Source organism: Salmo salar, chromosome 06 (genome assembly GCF_965601325.2).
Source record: "Salmo salar chromosome 06, fSalSal1, whole genome shotgun sequence".
Lineage (NCBI taxonomy): Eukaryota > Metazoa > Chordata > Actinopteri > Salmoniformes > Salmonidae > Salmo > Salmo salar.
In genome coordinates this window covers 5,007,416-5,029,801 of record NC_138296.1, presented here as the reverse complement: position 1 = coordinate 5,029,801, position 22,386 = coordinate 5,007,416, and the positions used below count along the sequence as shown (strand labels likewise).

At 44.7% G+C, this 22,386-nt stretch overlaps 2 protein-coding genes across 5 annotated transcripts in view; both read right to left on the bottom strand.

Annotated features, from left to right (window-relative positions):
• LOC106606204 (COP9 signalosome complex subunit 1) overlaps nucleotides 1–3,846 on the bottom strand; it is a 30,095-nt gene extending 26,249 nt beyond the window's left edge. For 3 of the 4 annotated variants that reach the window (XM_045719604.2, XM_045719606.2, XM_045719608.2), the window contains exon 1: nucleotides 828–1,205. In XM_045719604.2, the coding sequence (XP_045575560.2) occupies nucleotides 828–1,190 (363 nt within the window). In that variant the 5' untranslated portion in view covers nucleotides 1,191–1,205. Of the gene's footprint in view, nucleotides 1–827; nucleotides 1,206–3,740 lie in introns of those variants that run through there. The other variant, XM_045719607.2, reaches the window with a different exon arrangement.
• Nucleotides 3,847–11,330: 7,484 nt separating this feature from the next.
• On the bottom strand, nucleotides 11,331–22,382 carry LOC106606203 (ras-related C3 botulinum toxin substrate 3). The gene is made up of 6 exons (XM_082976270.1): nucleotides 22,190–22,382; nucleotides 20,239–20,310; nucleotides 19,759–19,876; nucleotides 16,643–16,705; nucleotides 15,922–16,081; nucleotides 11,331–15,716 (listed from the first exon to the last, which is right to left on the bottom strand). The coding sequence occupies exons 1-6, from the start codon at nucleotides 22,222–22,224 to the stop codon at nucleotides 15,586–15,588; spliced, it is 579 nt and encodes a 192-aa protein (XP_082832396.1). The 5' UTR covers nucleotides 22,225–22,382; the 3' UTR covers nucleotides 11,331–15,585.
• Nucleotides 22,383–22,386: the final 4 nt, after the last annotated feature.

The following is a 22,386-nucleotide window of genomic DNA, read 5'->3' as shown; positions in this document are numbered from 1 at the left end:
GAAAGGTGACAGAGCTAGAGCAGTGTTTCTGCAGTGAAAGGTGACAGAGCTAGAGCAGTGTTTCAGCAGTGAAAGGTGACAGAGCTAGAGCAGTGTTTCAGCAGTGAAAGGTGACAGAGCTAGAGCAGTGTTTGTCAGACCATGAGACATCCCAATTGGTCTTCTCAGAACATTGTCTGTAGCGTCCAAACAGCCTACAAATGATTGACCCTTCAATGGAAAGATGAGACTCTGACGAACATGACGGTGTTCTCCGTTTTGCTCTATGACCCGACAAGCTACTTGGGACTCATCTGAAGTCGGTACAGCCGATCTGCCAACTGTCTGTGGCGTCCGAACAGTTTGGCCTACACACTAATATGACCCTCTGTGTAAAGGTGAGACTCTCTAGGACGCCCACAGGCCTCACAAGACTTGTCTGAAGGTCCCCTGGTACGAAGTGGAAAACATTTATGGAAGTATATATGGAGACTGGATTAGTACCAAAAATATGGGGTTAAATACATGTAAAAAAAAATAAACTTGGCAAGTCAGTTAAAAACTAATTCTTATTTACAATGACGGCCTATGAACAGATTTTTACCTTGGCAGCGCGGGGATTCAATCTAGCAACCTTTCGGTTACTGGCCCAACACTCTAACCACTAGGCTACCTGCCGCCCTAATAGCAGTAAGGACAAAAATTATTAATAAAAAAATACGTGTTCTTTTTTTTTTATACTTCAAGGGGTCTTAAAATTCAAAATCAAATAGCAAAATGATCCTTGGTATGACCTTAAAACAACTCCATATATCAGAGCTTTGCTCTGTCTGCTCTGGTGGTCCTACCTCTGGGAGCAGGGAGCATGCTGAGAGGCTGGAGCTAAGGACGTAGTCCCCTGCAGTGAACGGTGACAGCAGATTGGGTCTACTGCTGCTATGGGAGGTACAGGGCAGCTCTGAGGCTGAGGTCTGGGCCAAGCTAGCCCTACTCTTGTCCCTGTCTCTGGCCATGTCCCTGTCTCTTTCACTGTCCTGAGCTTGCTCTGCCCCTGCGGCAACCTCCAGCTCTGACACTGAGCTGTCCTGGAGGAGGGAGGGGAGGCGGGAAAGGGGAGAGATGCAGGGAAGGAAGGGAGGGGGAGATGTAGGGGAGGGCAAAAGAGTGATTTCTGTCCTTGATGACTTAAAGCACTTCGCATGATAAGTCATGTTAGTTAGCTAGCCACACCTCTGACCACATTAGCTAGATGTTATTTGGGGCTGTGTAATAAACTACATGACCAAAAGTATGTGGACACCTGCTCGTCAAACATCTTATTCCATAATCATGGGTATTAATATGGAGTTGGTCCCCTCTTTGCTGCTATAACAGCCTCCACTCTTCTGGGAAGGCTTTCCACTAGATGTTGAAACATTGCTGCAGGGACTTGCTTCCATTCAGCCACAAGAGCATTAGTGAGGTCGGGCACTGATGTTGGGCGATTAGGCCTGGCTCGCAGTTGGCGTTCCAATTCATCCCAAAGTAGTTTGATGGGCTTGAGGTCAGGGCTCTGTGTAGGCTAGTCAAGTTCTTCCACACCGATCAACAAACCATTTCTGTACGGACCTCGCTTGGTGCACGGGGGCATTGTCATGCTGAAACAGTAAAGGGCCTTCCCCAAACTGTTGCCACAAAAACATCTTTGCTGTAGCGTTAAGATTTCCCTTCACTCTAACTAAGGGGCCTAGCCGGAACCATGAAATTGGGGCAGGTAGCTTTCTCCTGGCATCCACCAAACCCAGATTCTTCCATTGGACTGCCAGAAGGTGAAGCGTGATTCATCACTCCAGACAACATGTTTCCACTGCTCCAGATTCCAATGGTGATGAGCTTTCCACCACTCAACCTGACGCTTGGCATTGTGATCTTGGATTGCGACTGCTCGGCCATGGAAACCCATTTCATTTTTTTTATTTAACCTTTATCTAACTAGACAAGTCAGTTACGAACAAATTCTTATTTACAATGAGGGCCTACCTCAGCCAAACCCGAATGACGCTGGGCCAATTGTGCGCCGCCCTATGGGACTCGGCCAGTTGTGATACAGCCTGGAATCGAACCAGGGTCTGTAGTGACACCTCTAGCACCGAGATGCAGTGCCTTAGACCGCTGCGCCACTCGAGAGCCCATGAAGCTCCCGACGAACAGTTCTTGTGCTGACGTTGCCTTCAGAGGCAGTTTGGAACTCGGTAGTGAGTGTTGCTACATGCTTCAGTGGTCCCGTTCTGTGAGCTTGTGAGGACTACCACTTCGCGGCTGAGCCGTTGTTGCTCCTAGACATTTTCACTTATCAGCACAGTACAGTACTTATCAGTACAGTTGTCCAGGGCAGCTCTAGCAGGGTAGAAATTTTACAAACTGACTTGTTGGAAAAGTGGCATCTTATGACGGTGCCACGTTGAAAGTCACTAAGCTCTTCAGTACGGGCCATTCTACTGCCAATGTTTGTCTATGTAGATTGCATGGCTTTTATTTAATAGAGATTGTATGGCTGTGTGCTAGATTTTATACACCAGTCAGCAACGGGTGTGGCTGAAATAGCAGAATCCACTAATTTGAAGGGGTGTCCACATACTTTTGGTGATGTAGTGTATATTTGGTGCTGTACAAACAAGGTGGGTCACACATGTGAATTGGTGGAAGAAGCAAGGTCTGAGACATTTAAGAAACATGGAAGTCCTGCTTCTTGCATAAAAGGGATGTCAATTAATGCGTTGTCTCTAAACTGAACTGCAAGGGTTGGTGAAAGGTTTCAGGGTGATAGTAACTTATGCCAGTCCGGTGGATGTTGTTTAGCTAGTTGATTATAACAGACAATTTAAGAATTGTTTCCATGGCCATCTTCTCTAGCTAACTCCATTTTTATTTAGCTAGCTAAATAGCTTGGGGGTGGTATAATTTGTGGAACGTTCCAACAGGATTCTGTTCCAAAAACTTCGTAAATAACAAAATTGCCAACAAACAACGCATATAAAGTTGTATAGAGGCAGAATAAGATACCGGGTAGGGAGTGAGCTATTTCATTAAGTTTTTCCCTCACCAGGTTTATTCCCGAAAAATGTCTGTCCTCACTCTGGTAGCCTATGGACAAACATTAAGAATAAGCTATGTGGTGAGTTGATGCCTATTCGGCAGCTAGTTAGCTAGGTGACTTGATCGTGCTACTTTGTATGCATTGTTTGTTGACAACCTTGTACTTTACAACGGATTCCTGTTGGAACGTTCCACAAATTATACCCACCCAATAGCTTGCATTTTAGGTGGCTACGCTAACGTTTGACAAAGACGTAGCTATGCTAGTCAGGAATTACTAACTACAGTCAGGTTATTTTGTTAAATCAGCAAACTACAGTAACGACTCAACACGAGCCATCAAACTGTCTGTTTACATTTTCTATAACTAATATAGCTACACCTGCTTTTTTTTTTATCCGCCGACTAGTTAGCTAAATCTATCAAACAAATTGAAGATTTATAATCTATAATAAACCTAGTTCAATCCGCCCTAACGCTAAATGTATTAGATAATAAGGACTAACTTGATGTTGCGACCCTAGCATAGCTTCTTAGCTAACGTTAGCTAGCAAGATTAGCTTGTTAGCTAACGCTAGTTGAAAACACTTTGTTAGAGAACCAAATATATCAACTCAATCTAAACAAAAAATATAGTCATTCAAACGTGTTCCCGGTTATATAAACTGTTTAAAACACAAGTTTACCTGAAAGTTAAAAACCTGTACGGGCAGAGGCATCTCCTTCTCTGCCGACACAAACACAATAATCACATCCGGGGTATGGGAGTGCAACTTGTATCTAAATCCCTGTGGAGCAAAAGTTACTGCCTTAAATCAAAATATGGCTCGCTGGAACAAACCCAGCTTTGGCACTGTTACGAAACATGTTAATACCCCCATTCTTACATTATCATACATGGTTATAACGCCTAGTATATTGGACTAGTATATAAAGCCTAGTATATAAGTACATCGCATTCGGGAAAGTATTCAGACCCATACACCTTTTCCACATTTTGTTACGTGACAGCCTTATTCCCTCAAAACCAAGAATTCCTGATTAGTCAGGAAGAATCCCATGTCTGGTTGACTGTGAGCATCTGAAATGTCACCCTAATCCCTCTATACAGTGCATTCAGAAAGTATTCAAACCCCTTGACTTTTTCCATATTTTGTTATGCCTTATTCTAAAATGTATGAAATAATGTTATCCCTCATCAGTCTACACACATTACCCCATAATGACAAAGCAAAAACAATTTTGAAATTTCTGCAAATGTATTAAACATAAAAACTGAAATACCTTCTTTAAATAAGTATTCAGACCATTTGCGTTGAGACTTGAAATTGAGCTCAGGTGCATCCTGTTTCCATTGAACATCCTTGAGATGTTTCTACAACTTGATTGGAGTCCAGCTGTGATAAATTCGGACATGATTTGGAAAAAGGCACACACCTGTCTATATAAGGTCCCACAGTTGACAGTGAATGTCAGAGCAAAAACCAAGCCATGAGTTCGAAGGAATTGTGTCGAGGCACAGATCTGGGGAAGGGTACCAAAACATTTCTGAAGCATTGAAGGTCCCCAAGAACACAGTGGCCTCAATCATTCTTAAATGGAAGAAGTTTGGAACCACCAAGACTCTTCCTAGAACTGGCTGCCCGGCCAAACTGAGCAATCAGGGGAGAAGGGCCTTGGTCAGGGAGGTGACCAAGAACCCGATGGTCACTCTGACAGAGCTCCAGAATTCCTCTGTGGAGATGGGAGAAACTTCTAAAAGGACAACCATCTCTGCAACACTCCACCAATCAGGTCTTTATGGTAGAGTGACCAGATGGAAGCCACTCCTCATTAAAAGGCTCATGACAGTCCGCTTGGAGTTTGTCATAAAGCACCTAAAGGACTCTCAGACCTTGAGAAACAAGTTTCTCTGGTCTGATGAAACCAAGATTGAACTCTTTGACCTGAATGCCAAGTGTCACGTCTGGAGGAAACCTGGCACCATCCCTACAGTGAAGCATGGTGGTGGCAGCATCACGCTGTGGGGATGTTTTTCAGCGGCAGGGACTAGGAGACTAGTCAGGATCAAGGCAAAGATGAACGGACCAAAGTACAGAGAGATCCTTGACGAAAACCTGCTCCAGAGCGCTCAGGACCTCAGACTGGGGCGAAGGTTCACCTTCCAACAGGACAACGACCCTAAGCTCACAGCCAAGACAACACAGGAGTGGCTTCAGGACAAGTCTCTGAATGTCCTTGAGTGGCCCGGACTTGAACCCAATCGAATATCACTGTGTGACCTGAAAATAGGTCTCTGACAGAGCTTGACAGGATCTCCAGAGAAGAAAGGGAGAAACTCCCCAAATGCAGGTGTGCCAAACCTGTAGCGTCATACCCAAGAAGACTCGAGGCTGGAATCGATGCCAAAGGTGCTTGAACAAAGCACTGAGTAAAGGGTCTGAATACTTATGTAAATGTAATATTTCAGATTTTTTATTTGTATACATTTGCAAAAATATCTAAAAACCTGTTTTTGCTTTGTCGTTATGGGGCACCTGTGTGTAACTGGGGATAGTTTGTCAACTGGAGGCACACACAGCGTATGGATCTGCGCAAACTGCTACAGAAAGTATATAGATTTTACCCTACGGATAATAAGGGTTTTCAAGAGCTTATAAGTACTATACTGAAGGAAGATATACTGCTCAAAAAAATAAAGGGAACACTTAAACAACACAATGTAACTCCAAGTCAATCACACTTCTGTGAAATCAAACTGTCCACTTAGGAAGCAACACTGATTGACAATAAATTTCACATGCTGTTGTGCAAATGGAATAGACAACAGGTGGAAATTATAGGCAATAAGCAAGACACCCCCAATAAAGGAGTGGTTCTGCAGGTCGAGACCACAGACCACTTCTCAGTTCCTATGCTTCCTGGCTGATGTTTTGGTCACTTTTGAATGCTGGCGGTGCTTTCACTCTAGTGGTAGCATGAGACGGAATCTACAACCCACACAAGTGGCTCAGGTAGTGCAGCTCATCCAGGATGGCACATCAATGCGAGCTGTGGCAAGAAGGTTTGCTGTGTCTGTCAGTGTAGTGTCCAGAGCATGGAGGCGCTACCAGGAGACAGGCCAGTACATCAGGAGACGTGGAGAAGGCCGTAGGAGGGCAACAACCCAGCAGCAGGACCGCTACCTCCGCCTTTGTGCAAGGAGGAGCAGGAGGAGCACTGCCAGAGCCCTGCAAAATGACCTCCAGCAGGCCACAAATGTGCATGTGTCTGCTCAAACGGTCAAAAACAGACTCCATGAGGGTGGTATGAGGGCCCGACGTCCACAGGTGGGAATTGTGCTTACAGCCCAACACCGTGCAGGACGTTTGGCATTTGCCAGAGAACACCAAGATTGGCAAATTCGCCACTGGCGCCCTGTGCTCTTCACAGATGAAAGCAGGTTCACACTGAGCACATGTGACAGACGTGACAGAGTCTGGAGATGCCGTGGAGAACGTTTTGCTGCCTGCAACATCCTCCAGCATGACCGGTTTGGCGGTGGGTCAGTCATGGTGTGGGGTGGCATTTCTTTGGGGGGCCGCACAGCCCTCCATGTGCTCGCCAGAGGTAGCCTGACTGCCATTAGGTACCGAGATGAGATCCTCAGACCCCTTGTGAGACCATATGCTGGTGCGGTTGGCCCTGGGTTCCTTCTAATGCAAGACAATGCTAGACCTCATGTGGCTGGAGTGTGTCAGCAGTTCCTGCAAGAGGAAGGCATTGATGCTATGGACTGGCCCGCCTGTTCCCCAGACCTGAATCCAATTGAGCACATCTGGGACATCATGTCTCACTCCATCCACCAACGCCACGTTGCACCACAGAGTGTCCAGGAGTTGGCGGATGCTTTAGTCCAGGTCTGGGAGGAGATCCTACAGGAGACCATCCGCCACCTCATCAGGAGCATGCCCAGGCGTTGTAGGGAGGTCATACAGGCACGTGGAGGCCACACACACTACTGAGCCTCATTTTGACTTGTTTTAAGGACATTACATCAAAGTTGGATCAGCCTGTAGTGTGGTTTTCCACTTTAATTTTGAGTGTGACCCCAAATCCAGACCTCCATGGGTTGATAAATTGGATTTCCATTGATTATTTTTGTGTGATTTTGTTGTCAGCACATTCAACTATGTAAAGAAAAAAGTATTTAATAAGATTATTTCATTCATTCAGATTTAGGATGTGTTATTTTAGTGTTCCCTTTATTTTTTTGAGCAGTGTATATAAACTCAACATACAACAATTTAATTGATTTTACTGAGTTAGAGTTCATATGAGGAAATCAGTCAATTTAAATGAATTCATTAGGCCCTAATCTATGGATTTCACATGACTGGGAATACAGATATGCATCTGTTGATCACAGATACCTCTAATGGGCCTCAGGATCTCGTCACTGTATTTTTCTGCACTCAAATTGCCATCGATAAAATGCAATTGTCTTCGTTGTCCATAGCTTATGCCTATACCATAACCCCACCACCACCACGAGGCACTCTGTTCACATCGTTGACATCAGCAAACCGCTCACGCACACGATGCCATACACGTGGTCTGCAGTTGTGAGGCCTGATGGACCTACTGCCAAATTCTCTAAAACAACATTGAAGGTGGTAAAGAAATTAACATTAAGTTCTCTGGCAACAGCTCTGGTGGACATTCCTGCGGTTAGCATGCAAGTTGCACGCTCCATCAAAACTTGAGACATCTGCATATTTTAGAGTGGCATTTTATTGTCCCCAGAACAAGGTGCACCTGTGTAATGATCATGCAGTTTAATCAGCTTCTTGATATGCCACACCTGTCAGGTGGATGGATTATCTTGGCAAAGGAGAAATGCTCACTAACAGGTATGTAAACAAATTTGTGCACAAAAATTGAGAGAAAAAAGCTTTTTTGTGCGTATGGAACATTTCTGGGATCTTTTATTTCCGCTCATGAAACATGGACCAACACTTTACATGTTGAGTTTATATTTTTGTTCAGTGTGTATATATAAAGGTTAGCACTTATTAGTGTTCACTAATACGATCACTTTTTTAAACCACATGTTCAGTGAAGAGCTTTCTTTTGGCAACATAAAAACAGGGGTGTATTCATTCCACCAATTCTGCTGCACAACGGAACGTTTTGTAACTGTTTGGAGTTTCTATTGGAAAAATCCAGGTAAGTCTCTCCCCGTTTCATTCCATCTGCTTCCGTTTAAGAAATGTTTTGCAACAGAATCAGCGTAATGAATACACACACCCCTGGTCATCAAAAACAGACAGTTCCTTTTTTCTGTTAAATGTTACATTTGTTGTTTTTGTTCAGTGTTCTTCCTTAATCAAAGTTCAGTAGAATATCACTGATGCAACAACACAGAAGCATGGAGCTGGTCAAAACAAAACAGAAATACTACTGTAAAAATAAATAACACTTGCAAAAAAACTTCTCTCTCACCCTCTCTTTCTCTCTCCCTCCCTCTACCCCCCTCTTTCTCCCTCCCTCTACCACCCTCTTTCTCCCTCCCTCTACCCCCCTCTTTCTCTCTCTCCCTCTACCCCCCTCTTTCTCCCTCCCTCTACCCCCCTCTTTCTCTCTCTCCCTCTACCCCCCTCTTTCTCTCTCTCCCTCTACCCCCTCTCTTTCTCTCTCTCCCTCTACCCCCCTCTTTCTCCCTCCCTCTACCCCCCTCTTTCTCTCTCTCCCTCTACCCCCCTCTTTCTCCCTCCCTCTACCCCCCTCTTTCTCCCTCCCTCTACCCCCCTCTTTCTCTCTCTCCCTCTACCCCCCTCTTTCTCTTTCTCCCTCTACCCCCCTCTTTCTCTCTCTCCCTCTACCCCCCTCTTTCTCTTTCTCCCTCTACCCCTCTCTCTTTCTCCCTCTACCCCCTCTCTTTCTCATTTTCCCTCTACGCCCCTCTCTTCTTATTCTCTTACTATCTCAATTTCCTCTCGGACATAACCAGAGATTACTACTGATAACAGAGTGCTGCAGAGCATCATCCCTCATATGATTAGAGCAAACTGTCAAAAGATGGAAAACTGAAAGCCCAAGGTAATTGGGGCTGCAGACAGACATCGTCCTCTGACACCGGTGTGCAGTGCTCTGACACCTCAGCCTGCCATTTCCTTTTCACTTTGGTGTTTTTGCCGGGCTCTCTCTTTTCTCTCCTCCTCTGCAGTTCCTCCCGCTTCCTCTTTCTCTCCTGCTTCTCCTTCACTCCAGCCTCCTGTTGATGAAGGAGTTTGTTGTACTTGACGCTTGTGATGACGCGGGCCGGCAGGAGGAGTCGACGCTTCACTTTCTGCCGGTTAGATGGGCACCAGAACATTGGCCAGGTCTGGAGAGACGAGTCCTGCAGCCACCAAAGGGTTTGTGGGTGGGGCACGCTGTCCGCAGGTCGAACAGCAGCCACCCGGGACAAGAAACGTGGTCGCTGCTGGGGTTGCGGGGGCCTCTGCTGCTTTGGTGTCGGGGGTCCCTGCAGTGGCCTCTGAGGTTGCTGCTTTGGGGTCGGGGGTGGTCGGCACCAGCTTCACCAGCTGGCTGGAGTCAAAGGCCTCTCTGTTGAGTGGGAAAATCCCTGCCTTCTTGAACCCAGCCATAATGTTTTCTTAGTGACCGTCTGGGGGTAGGCCTCTTGCAGCATGGCGGAGAAGTGCTTCTTGCCGATGACAAGATCGCCCCGCACCAGGCCTAGACGTGCAGCATTCCTGCTGAACACAGTCTTCAGTGGGCCAAAGACACTGATGTCCAATGGCTGCAACAAGTGGGTGGTATTCGCCGGCAGACAAACCACTTCCACCTGATTTTCCCGGCAAAACTTGACAACCTCCCTGGACACATGGGTTTTGTGGTGGTCCACTACGAGCACCAGGGGCCTCTCCTTTGGGGCGTGCTTCACGAAGAAGAGCAGCCACTTCAGGAAAAGTTCTGCGTCCATGTAGCCTTTAGGGGACACACCATACAGGGCCTTCGGTGGACCCTCGAGGGCACAGGCCGTACAGGGGAGGCACTTCTGGAAGATTATAAAGGCGGGGATACTCTCACCAGCTGCACTCACACAGCAGTGCACGGTAATATGTTCCCTAGTGGTGTGCTGCTGCTCTTGATAGATGTGTTTTCTGTCTTTTTGACAGAGAACTTTCTCCCTGGACTTGAGCTTGTCCGAAAACTCAGTCTCGTCGCAGTTGAAGATGAGGTGCGGCTTGTGTTCTAAGCTGTGGCTGACGAAGATGGGCTCGTAGACATCAAAGAAGCCCTTGATGGCGGCAGGAGTAGCTCCCTGTACCCTGGCCCGGTTGAGAGGGTCGGGCACCCTGGCGCTCAGCTCAGGGTGGCGAGCCCTGAATCTAGACCACCAGTTGTCACTCAGTCCCCTTTCCAGATTGACGACGGTGCTACGGCCACTCTCCTTGATAATGGCCACAGCCAGAGCCTTCACCACAGTCCTGCTGATAGGGAAGGCATGGTCAGCCATTCAGAGAGCATAAGATATTAGGGAGTGCTCTTCCTCGGTGGTTATTGCCAGGTTGGGGTGAGGAGCAAAGGCATATTTGTTCTTTTTGTGATCTTGGAGAGTGGTGTGAGGAATCCCTGACTCACGGGAAGCTTCTCTAAGGCTCATTCCAGCTTTTACTTTCTCTACAGCTGTCTCCAGTGCCTCCCTGGAGTATTGTCTCCTTTTTGTTGTCCCTTTCTTTCCATGTCCTCTTTCATTTCTACTTCCAATTAGTGACATCATTTCCTTTCAAAATAAAACTTGTTTTGTTTAACGTTATTTATTATACAACGGGAATATTTCTAAACTAATAAAAATACATAATTACCGTGGCCTTAGGCTAAACATAGATCATCTAACGTTCTCCTGATTATACAAACGTTGCGCCGCGAAAATAGTTTGAAAAAGTTGCCCATGTGACTTCCGGTTCACGAAATTGTAACATTTCAAAATAATATATATATTTATGATTTATGAAAAACGTCTATTAATTAACAATGATTCATGTTTGTCTATATTTAAGTGATATTTTGGTTTTAAAAAATGTCCATGGTTAAATAAAATAATAACACATTACTGTATACAGTATCCAAAAACTAGTGTTTGAACATAAAGCTGTGTCATAGGAAGCACTTTTATTGTAACCAAATAGCATAGAAAGGCATCACTGGGTCATATGTAAAAGAAAATATGTACATTAGATATTATTTGGTAAATGTTTAATATTTCACATATATTTTTACTACCATCATTTACCAGCAGGGGGAGGTTACTGTAATCTAAAATATATTTAGGTTGCTACAATGCAATACAGTACTGTTGAGTGAAAACCAGAACCAATACTGCAACACCAGATGATTACATTAACACATCTTCATCTTCATCATCATGACCATCAACATCACAACAAAGAAAAACAGAGCTACAGTGTTTGATACTTTCAAATATGTTTATTTATTAATACCTTTTAAAATCCCTGTTTAATGAAGATGTTAATTTTGGCAAACATTATAGCAGGTATTAAAAACAGACAGTTCCTTTTGTGTTTAAATGCTTGATCTTTGTTGTTTAGAGTTGTTCCTTAATCAAAGTTCAGACAATCACAGAAGCATGATGGGGGATAATTAAAAAATATATACACTCTCTCTCTCACACACACACACACACACACACACACACACACACACACACACACACACACACACACACACACACACACACACACACACACACACACACACACACACACACACACACACACACCACACACACACACACACACACACACACACACACACACACACACACACACACACACAGAGAGAGTAAAAAATACAGGCAAAAAACATATTAAGACTGCATGTCCTCTTGGGAGCCTTTACAGGAGATAGGATGTATCCCAAATGGCAACCTATATCCTATATAGTGCACTACTTTGGACCAGGGCACATAGAGACATATATAGGTAATAGGGTCGCCATTGGAGACACACCCATACTTAAGTAGTCTGGGTTCTGCAGCGAGAGAGAGAGAGCTCATCACGATTTCACATGCTAGTTCCACAAAACAGTGTTCACTATTGGCACATTGACAACCTATTTCCCTTTAGTGGGTTTCAAATGGAGCGGTTAAACTGACGCTGAATAACTGCCAAGCAGGCAGGGAACAAAGAAAATAACAAGGTCTCGTTGTTCTGTACCAACTGGCATCCCGGCTGGAAGATACCTTCCTGGGACCTGTATGTCTCAAGAGTCTCAGAGATAAAGAGTACTGATCTTGAATCAGTTTAGTCTTTTACATTATAATGAATAAGATTATATGGGCCAAGGGAGAACTGATCGTAGATCAGCACACCTACTCCGAGAGGCTTTGTGAATACGGGCCCTGGTCCCGACTGTAGGAGAGTTCCTGTCCGTAGACACATTAACGTTAACAGAGGGGCATTGGTAAATATCTTCCTGAACTGCACTGTTGATTAAAGGCTTGTCAGTAAGCGTTTCACGGTAAGGTCCACATGTTGTATTCGACGCATGTGACAAAGTTTGATTTGATTTCTAGATGTCAGAGAGCTTTTATCAATGACTACGTTTTGGTTTGCACTGGCAGGACATGAAAAAACGATAAATAAATACAAAATCAATAAAAATAACACGTTTTAAGGAAACAAATCACATTTGTTTTGGGCCCATTTCTTGAGGATTCATCTTCTGCCACATTGGCCACAGAGGCCAGTTGTTATAGGTAAGAGTTGTTCCTGACCATGTGACCTGAACTGGCCAGTAAAATCGCCTGGTCCTACAGTACTGTACTGCAGGGTTACAGACATAAACCAATCACCTGGTACTACAGTACTGTACTGGTTATAGACATAAACCAATCACCTGGTCCTACAGTACTGTACTGGTTATAGACATAAACCAATCACCTGGTCCTACAGTACTGTACTGGTTATAGACATAAACCAATCACCTGGTCCTACAGTACTGTACTGGTTATAGACATAAACCAATCACCTGGTCCTACAGTACTGTACTGGTTATAGACATAAACCAATCACCTGGTACTACAGTACTGCAGGGTTATAGACATAAACCAATCACCTGGTACTACAGTACTGTACTGGTTATAGACATAAACCAATCACCTGGTACTACAGTACTGTACTGGTTATAGACATAAACCAATCACCTGGTCTTATCGCACATAAACCAATCACCTGGTACTACAGTACTGTACTGGTTATAGACATAAACCAATCACCTGGTCCTACAGTACTGTACTGGTTATAGACATAAACCAATCACCTGGTCCTACAGTACTGTACTGGTTACAGACATAAACCAATCACCTGGTCCTACAGTACTGTACTGGTTATAGACATAAACCAATCACCTGGTACTACAGTACTGTACTGGTTATAGACATAAACCAATCACCTGGTACTACAGTACTGTACTGGTTATAGACATAAACCAATCACCTGGTACTACAGTACTGTACTGGTTATAGACATAAACCAATCACCTGGTACTACAGTACTGTACTGGTTATAGACATAAACCAATCACCTGGTACTACAGTACTGTACTGGTTATAGACATAAACCAATCACCTGGTACTACAGTACTGTACTGGTTATAGACATAAACCAATCACCTGGTCCTACAGTACTGCAGGGTTATAGACATAAACACCTGTGTGTGTCTGTGTGAGTTCTGTATTTTGTCTTATAAAGGAAAGAAGTTGAGTTAATCAGGACAGTATCAGATTTACAACCCATTGTGGTTGTTCCTCCATCTCCATCTCTAGAATGACCTCTCTCTCTGAGACACTGACCTGTTCAATTTACCCAGAATGACCTCTCTCTCTGAGACACTGACCTGTTCAATTTACCCAGAATGACCTCTCTCTCTGAGACACTGACCCATTCCATTTACCCAGAATGACCTCTCTCTGAGACACTGACCCATTCCATTTACCCAGAATGACCTCTCTCTCTGAGACACTGACCCATTCCATTTACCCAGAATGACCTCTCTCTCTGAGACACTGACCTGTTCAATTTACCCAGAATGACCTCTCTCTCTGAGACACTGACCCATTCCATTTACCCAGAATGACCTCTCTCTGAGACACTGACCCATTCCATTTACCCAGAATGACCTCTCTCTGAGACACTGACCCATTCCATTTACCCAGAATGACCTCTCTCTGAGACACTGACCCGTTCCATTTACCCAGAATGACCTCTCTCTGAGACACTGACCCATTCCATTTACCCAGAATGACCTCTCTCTCTCTGAGACACTGACCCGTTCCATTTACGCAGAATGACCTCTCTCTCTGAGACACTGACCCATTCTATATACCCAGAATGACCTCTCTCTCTGAGACACTGACCTGTTCCATTTACCCAGAATGGCCTCTCTCTGAGACACTGACCCGTTCCATTTACCCAGAATGGCCTCTCTCTGAGACACTGACCCATTCCATTTACCCAGAATGGCCTCTCTCTGAGACACTGACCCATTCCATTTACCCAGAATGACCTCTCTCTCTGAGACACTGACCCATTCCATTTACCCAGAATGACCTCTCTCTGAGACACTGACCCGTTCCATTTACCCAGAATGACCTCTCTCTCTCTCTGAGACACTGACCTGTTCCATTTACCCAGAATGACCTCTCTCTGAGACACTGACCCGTTCCATTTACCCAGAATGACCTCTCTCTCTGAGACACTGACCCATTCCATTTACCCAGAATGACCTCTCTCTCTGAGACATTGACCCATTCCATTTACCCAGAATGACCTCTCTCTCTGAGACATTGACCCATTCCATTTACCCAGTTGATTTAAGGCATAGGTCACACAGAATGGATGCAAAAGTCCTAAAGAGGAGTTCAATTAATTGTGCCTTAGTCTGTTTCCCAAATGGCACCCTATTCCCTATGTGGGCCCTGGTAAAAAGTACTGCACCCTATTCCCTATGTGGGTCCTGGTCAAAAGAAGTGCACTATTTAAGGAATCAGTTGCAATTTGGGACGCACCCTTTCAAGTTCTACCCACTACTGTGTCAACAACCTACATAGTGCACTACTACTCCCTTACAAACAACAACCCTATTCCCTACATAGTGCACTACTACTCCCTTACAAACAACAACCCTATTCCCTACATAGTGCACTACTACTCCCTTACAAACAACAACCCTATTCCCTACATAGTGCACTACTGCTCCCTTACAAACAACAACCCTATTCCCTACATAGTGCACTACTACTCCCTTACAAACAACAACCCTATTCCCTACATAGTGCACTACCGCTCCCTTACAAACAACAACCCCATTCCCTACATAGTGCACTACATTTGGCCAGTGTTAAAGGGGGACTAGGGTAGTATTTGAGACACTGACAGCGATAGATTAGCAACACTTTCTGTAAAACAGTAGATTCAGTTTTTATTTCTTGCAGACCCCCTCCTCCTCGCCCCAACTCTCTCAGAAGAGGGTGCACTTCTTGCGCCTCTTTTTGATTGGCGGCGGGCACAGGACGGCCCGGATGGCCTCGTCAAAAACGGTCTTCAGCCCCCTCTGGGTCAGGGCTGAGCACTCCAGGTACTTCACCGCACCTGTAGGGGACAGGAGACAGCCAATCAGAGAAGGGGATGAGGACTGACACACATCCAATTGGTCAGTCAGAAACTTGGACTCAAAATAGGTGAGTTCAGACACAGGTGAACACTTGAGCTCAAAGAAGCTGTCAGAAACACATTCAGACACACTACATCCTCACACTCTTTCTCAAACCAAACCCCCCCCTCCACAGACACCCACCTATCTCCCGTGCCATGGCCAGGCCCTGAGGGTAGGTGATTGGGGACAACTTCTTGTCCCTCAGCCTCTCAATAGTGTCCTTGTCGTCCCTCAGGTCCAGCTTCGTTCCCACCAGGATGATGGGGGTGTTGGGGCAGTGGTGACGCACTTCCGGGTACCACTGTTCAAGGTCACATAGAGGTCAAAGGTCAAGGGTTCATTTTAATTTAATTTTAACCTTTATTTAACTAGGCAAGAAAAAAAATCTTATTTACAATGACGGCCTACCCCGTCCAAACCCAGACGATACTGGGCCAATTGTACGCTGCACTATGGTACTCCCAATCATGTCCAGTTGAGATACAGCCTGGATTTGAACCAGGGTGTCTGTCGTGACGCCTCTAGCACTGAGATGCAGTGCCTTAGACCGTAATTGTAAATAAGAATATGTTCTTAACTGACTTGCCTAGTTTAATTTTTAAAATGTAATAAAAATGAACCCTTGACCTCTGAGCTCTATGTGACCTTGAACAGTGGTACCCGGAAGTTCCACTGTTAAGATCATTAAGGTCAAAGGGTTATAAGGTCTTAAAAGGTCAGCCTACATAAAGAGGTTGTGGAGTTGGGCCATCAGCCCAAACAGCAACATGAATGAACACAATGTAACACTGTACAATGTGGTGCTGACAATATTAGTGATATTACCATTACTGTTATTTAGCAGGGTGATAAAGACACTCACCTTAGCTCTGACGTTCTCAAAGGAGGCAGGGCTCACCAGAGAGAAACATGTCAGGAACACGTCCTGTTCGGACAATACACAGAAAACAGACAGTGTATTAAACAGGCTAATTAAACAAGAAACACTGCATGAAAACAAATGTTGGACTGTGATTTCTGTGACTCAGTGACTCTATACATTCTGTATAGAAAAGGACAGCAGCTGGAGAGACTAAAGGATGTGTTGGTATTCAGAGCAGGTACGGTAACCTTACAGAGGGGCTGGAGGAGTCTGGAGCTGGGGCCTCGGAATGCAACACCAGTGTGTGTGTGTTCGAGTGTGTGTGTGCAGGGGTTCCTCTGGACAGGGAGGCAGACAGGATGTATTACTGAGGCAGACAGGATGTATTACTGAGGCAGACAGGATGTATTAATGAGGCAGACAGGATGTATTGATGAGGCAGACAGGATGTATTAATGAGGCAGACATGATGTATTACTGAGGCAGACATGATGTATTACTGAGGCAGACAGGATGTATTACTGAGGGAGACAGGATGTATTAATGAGGCAGACAGGATGTATTAATGAGGCAGACAGGATGTATTAATGAGGCAGACAGGATGTATTACTGAGGCAGACAGGATGTATTAATGAGGCAGATAGGATGTATTGATGAGGCAGACAGGATGTATTAATGAGGCAGACAGGATGTATTACTGAGGCAGACAGGATGTATTACTGAGGCAGACAGGATGTATTAATGTGTTATAACAACACCACTCAGTAATCCTGGTGGTTGGCCTGTCACTGGTCTGACTATTATATATATTTTAGTTCAGCTTTATTTAACCAGGTAGGCCAGTTGAGAACAAGTTCTCATTTACAACTGCGACCTGGCCAAGATAAAGCAAAGCAAAGCAGTGCAACAAAAAACAACAGAGTTACACATGGAATAAACAAACGTACAGTCAATAACACAATAGAAAAATCTATGTACAGTGTGGGCAAATGTAGTAAGATTAGGGAGGTAAGGCAATAAATAGGCCATAGAGGCAAAATAATTACAATTTAGCATTAACACTGGTGATAGATGTGCAGATGATGATGTGCAAGTAGAGATACTGGTGCAAAAGAGCAACAAAAAAAGAAGGTATTTGGTATTTGTAGTTGTCCACATATTCTAAGTCAGAACCGTCCAGAGTAGTGATGCTAGTCGGGCGGGCGGGTGTGGGCAGCATTCGGTTGAAGAGCATGCATTTAGTTTTACTAGCATTTAAAAGCAGTTGGAGGCCACGGAAGGAATGTTGTATGACATTGAAGCTCATTTGGAGGTTTGTTAACACAGTGTCTTAAGAAGATGTATACAGAATGGTGTCGTCTGCGTAGAGGTGGTTTAGAAAGTCACCAGCAGCAAGAGCAACATCATTGATATATACAGACAAAAGAGTCGGCCCGAGAATTGAACCCTGTGGCGCCCCCATAGAGACTGCCAGAGGTCCGGACAACAGGCCCTCCGATTTGACACACTGAACTGATTTTGAAAAGTAGTTGGTGAACCAGGCGAGGCAGTCATTTGAGAAACCTAGGCTATTGAGTCTGCCAATAAGAATGCGGTGATTGACAGAGTCGAAAGCATTGGCCAGGTCGATGAAGACGGCTGCACAGTACTGTTTTTTATCGATGGTGGTTATGATATCGTTTAGGACCTTGAGCGTGGCTGAGGTGCACCCATGACCAGCTTGGAAACCAGTTGCATAGTGGAGAAGGTACGGTGGGATTCGAAATGGTCGGTGATCTGTTTGTTGACTTGGCTTTCGAAGATTTTAGAAAGGCAGGGCAGGATCATCCCCATTTGAAGAGGGAGATGACCGCGGCAGCTTTCCAATCTTTGGGGATCTCAGACTATACGAAAGAGAGGTTGAACAGGCTAGTAATAGGGGTTGCAACAATTTCAGCGTATCATTTTAGAAAGAGAGGGTCCAGATTGTCTAGCCCAGCTGATCTGTAGGGATCCAGATTTTGCAGCTCTTTCAGAACATCAGCTGTCTGGATTTTGGTGAAGGAGAAATGGGGGAGGCTTGGGCGAGTTGCTGTGGGGGGTGCAGGGCAGTTGACCGGGGTAGGGATAGCCAGGTGGAAAGCATGGCCTGCCGTAGAAAATGCTTATTGAAATTCTCAATTATCATGGATTTATCGGTGGTGACAGTGTTTCCTATCCTCAGTGCAGTGGGCAGCTGGAAGGAGGTGCTCTTATTCTCCATGGACTTTACAGTGTCCCAAAACTTTTTGGAATTTGTGCTACAGGATGCAAATTTCTATTTGAAAAAGCTAGCCTTAGCTTTCCTAACTGCCTGTGTATATTGGTTCCTGACTTCCCTGAAATGTTGCATATCGCGGGGGCTATTCGATGCAGTACGCCACAGGATGTTTTTGTGCTGGACAAGGGCAGTCAAGTCTGGGGTGAACCAAGGGCTATATCTGTTCTTAGTTCTACATTTTTTGAATGGCGCATACTTATTTAAGATGGTGAGGAAAGCACTTTTAAAGAGCAACCAGGCATCCTCTACTGACGGGATGAGGTCGATATCCTTCCAAGATACCTGGGCCAGGTCGATTAGAAAGGCCTGCTCGCTAAAGTGTTTTAGGGAGCGTTTGACAGTGATGAGGGGTGGTCGTTTGACCGCGGACCCATTACGGACACAGGCAATGAGGCAGTGATCGCTGAGATCCTGGTTGAAGACAGCAAAGGTGTATTTAGAGGGCAAGTTGGTCAGGATGATATCTATGAGGGTGCCTATGGTTACGGATTTAGGGTTGTACCTGGTAGGTTCCTTGATAATTTGTGTGAGAATATGACTATTCTCCTCTCTGGCTGGGATGGGTGGAACGTTAAAATAGCCCCCCTAATAATTTTCTCTGAAGCAGTAGCCAGGCAGGCAGGAAGCTGTGTGTCTGACGGAGCCGCCACTGGCGAGATAATGAGGAAAACAGTGGAATAACAGGAAACTGTGTGGAGAATGAGTTAAGCAGAACCAGGAAGACACAAGATGGAGGATGTGGAATGTGTATGAGTGATAATGAATGAGAGATGTGAGTGAGTGAGTGACTGAGTGAGTGAGTGAGTGAGTGAGTTACCGTCTGTGGATAGGACAGTGGTCTGAGCCTGTCGTAGTCCTCCTGTCCTGCAGTATCCCACAGTCCCAGATTCACTGGTTTCCCATCTACCATCACATTGGCAGAGTAGTTGTCAAACCTGAGGAGGACAGGATGATGTTCAGAGAAGTGCACACATACACACACGCACGCATGCACGCACGCACGCACGCACACACACACACACACAAACTGGCATGCACGCACACACACACGCACGCACGCACACACACAGGCATGCATATACACAAAAACAGGCATGCATGCACGCACGCACGCACACACACACACACACACACACACACACACACACCACACACACACACACACACACACACACACACACACACACACACACACACACACACACACACACACACACACACACACACACACACACACACACACACACACACACACACACACAATTATTGTAGTGAAGCTTCATGCTATGATACTCACACTGTGGGGATGTATTCTCCAGGGAAGGCATTGGTGGTATAGCTGATGAGAAGACATGTCTTTCCCACCGCTCTGAGAGAGAAAGAATGCAATGTTTGTTTATTTTACTTTTGTTTATTATCTATTTCACTTGCTTTGGCAATGTTAACATGTGTTTCCCATGCCAATAAAACCCTTTAAACTGAAAAATGAATTGAGAGAGAGAGATATATAGAGATAGGGGTAGAGAGAGGGGTAGAGAGAGAGAGAAGAGAGAGAGATCGAGGGATAGAGAGAGAGAGATAGAGAGAGAGATATATATATAGAGATATATATATATATATATATATATAGAGAGAGAGAGGGATAGAGAGAGAGAAATAGAGAGAGAGAGAGAGATATATATATATATATATATATATATATATATATATATATATATATATATATGAGGGAGAGATATAGGGAGAGAGAGGGATAGAGAGAGTAATCAAATCAATAAATAAAGGCTAAAGGCTGTGTATGGTTGTTTGGCAGTGTGTGAACACAGACACTGTCCTACATAGCCTTCTGGCTAGGGGGCACATTGGCAGACCACAGCTGCCTTGCTATGTTGTTGTCTTAGGTCTCTCTTCATGTAGTGGTGTGTTGTCTCTCTTGTTGTGATGTGTGTTTTGTCCTATATTTATGTTTTATTTATTTGTTATTTTTAATCCCAGCCCCCGTCCCTGCAGGCCTTTTGCCTTTTGGTAGGCTGTCATTGTAAATAAGAATTAGTTCTTAATTTACTTGCCTGGTTAAATAAAGGTGAAATAAAGACGCCACTTCACATCATTACCTGTGTGTGTGTGTGTGTGTGTTTGTGGACATGTTCAACTGTACTTGAAGACCAGAAGACCCTACAAGAATAGTAAATGAACAAAAATTTGATCAACTGGGGACATTTTGTTGGTCCCCACAAGGTCAAATGCTATTTCTAGGGGATTTAGGGTTAGAATTAGATTTAGGGTTAGGAGCTCAAATCAAATCAAATTGTATTTGTCACATGTGCCGAATACAACAGGTGAAATGCTTACTTACAAGCCCTTAACCAACAATGCTTTAAGAGGTTAAGGAGCCTTTTAGACCTGGACTAGGGATAGATTTGGGTTTAGGGAAAATAGGACTTTCAATGGGACTGAATTACGTGTCCCCACAAGGTTAGTTGTACAATATTGCGCATGTGTGTGTGTGTTGCCCATCCCCTAAAAAAATCCTAGACAGGGCCCCCCACACCCCTGTTTAGCTATGCTATGCAGTCCAGTGCACCCTACTTCCACACACTACCCAAGATCTACGCCGCATCCGCACCGCATCACAATGTAGCAGAAGTCAAATAAACCTGTCTTTCAAAGATGTCTATGGTAGAAAGGCTATATAAACCCGGTATATTGCATAGGTGCCCATGCCCATCGGTAGCCCGTGCCTCCGTAGAAGCTGGCTGTGTAGGTGTGAAAGCATTACATCGTTTAATGAGTCTCAGCCAAGACCCCCCAGCGACATTTCTGCAACTATGCACATATTCATGTATATTTCACAATTTTGCTAAAAAAAAAAAGACAAATATGGGTTTCCAAATGTTGTTAATCCGAGAAGCTTTAGTTAGTTATTGTTTTTATATTTCAATGAAACCTTCAAATAGCTTTAGTTCAATTTCAGACAGAATATTTCACACCCGAATTTATAATGTATTGTGCAAAACCTGGCGGAAAATTTGGCAAATACATTGATAACATGAAATCACAAAGTAGGCTAACAAAATAAAAATGTAATTGCTCAACATTCATTTGACGCTCACGCACTGATGAGAGAGCGGATTCTAGCGAACTGAAAGCCGACCCATTCAACCCGCTATAGCCCCAGCTGCAACAATTGCCCTCACAGACTCGAAAAAGGACACATTTTCAGCCTAAACACACACAAAAGGTCTTACCCATCGCCCACCACGACGCATTTGATGGCCTGCATTTTGCAGAGGGTGGTGGTATCCAACGACTGACTTTTCCCTGCGTTTAAAATGGCAAATTGTTTATAATTTCTGATATCGCTAATAATAAGTGAATTGGTACAGCTCCTCGCGACCAGGCTGCAGTAGCGGAGGGGAGGCAGTGTCGAATCCCGGCGGAACCT

Bases quoted from the DNA above. Each gene is read 5' to 3' on its own strand.
- LOC106606203 (XM_082976270.1), bottom strand. From the start codon at position 22,224: ATGCAGGCCATCAAATGCGTCGTGGTGGGCGATGG. The intron at 20,311-22,189 runs GTAAGACCTTTT...TTTCTCTCTCAG, and splicing joins TGCGTCGTGGTGGGCGATGG to AGCGGTGGGAAAGACATGTC. The intron at 15,717-15,921 runs GTGGGTGTCTGT...TGTCCCCTACAG, and splicing joins GGCCATGGCACGGGAGATAG to GTGCGGTGAAGTACCTGGAG.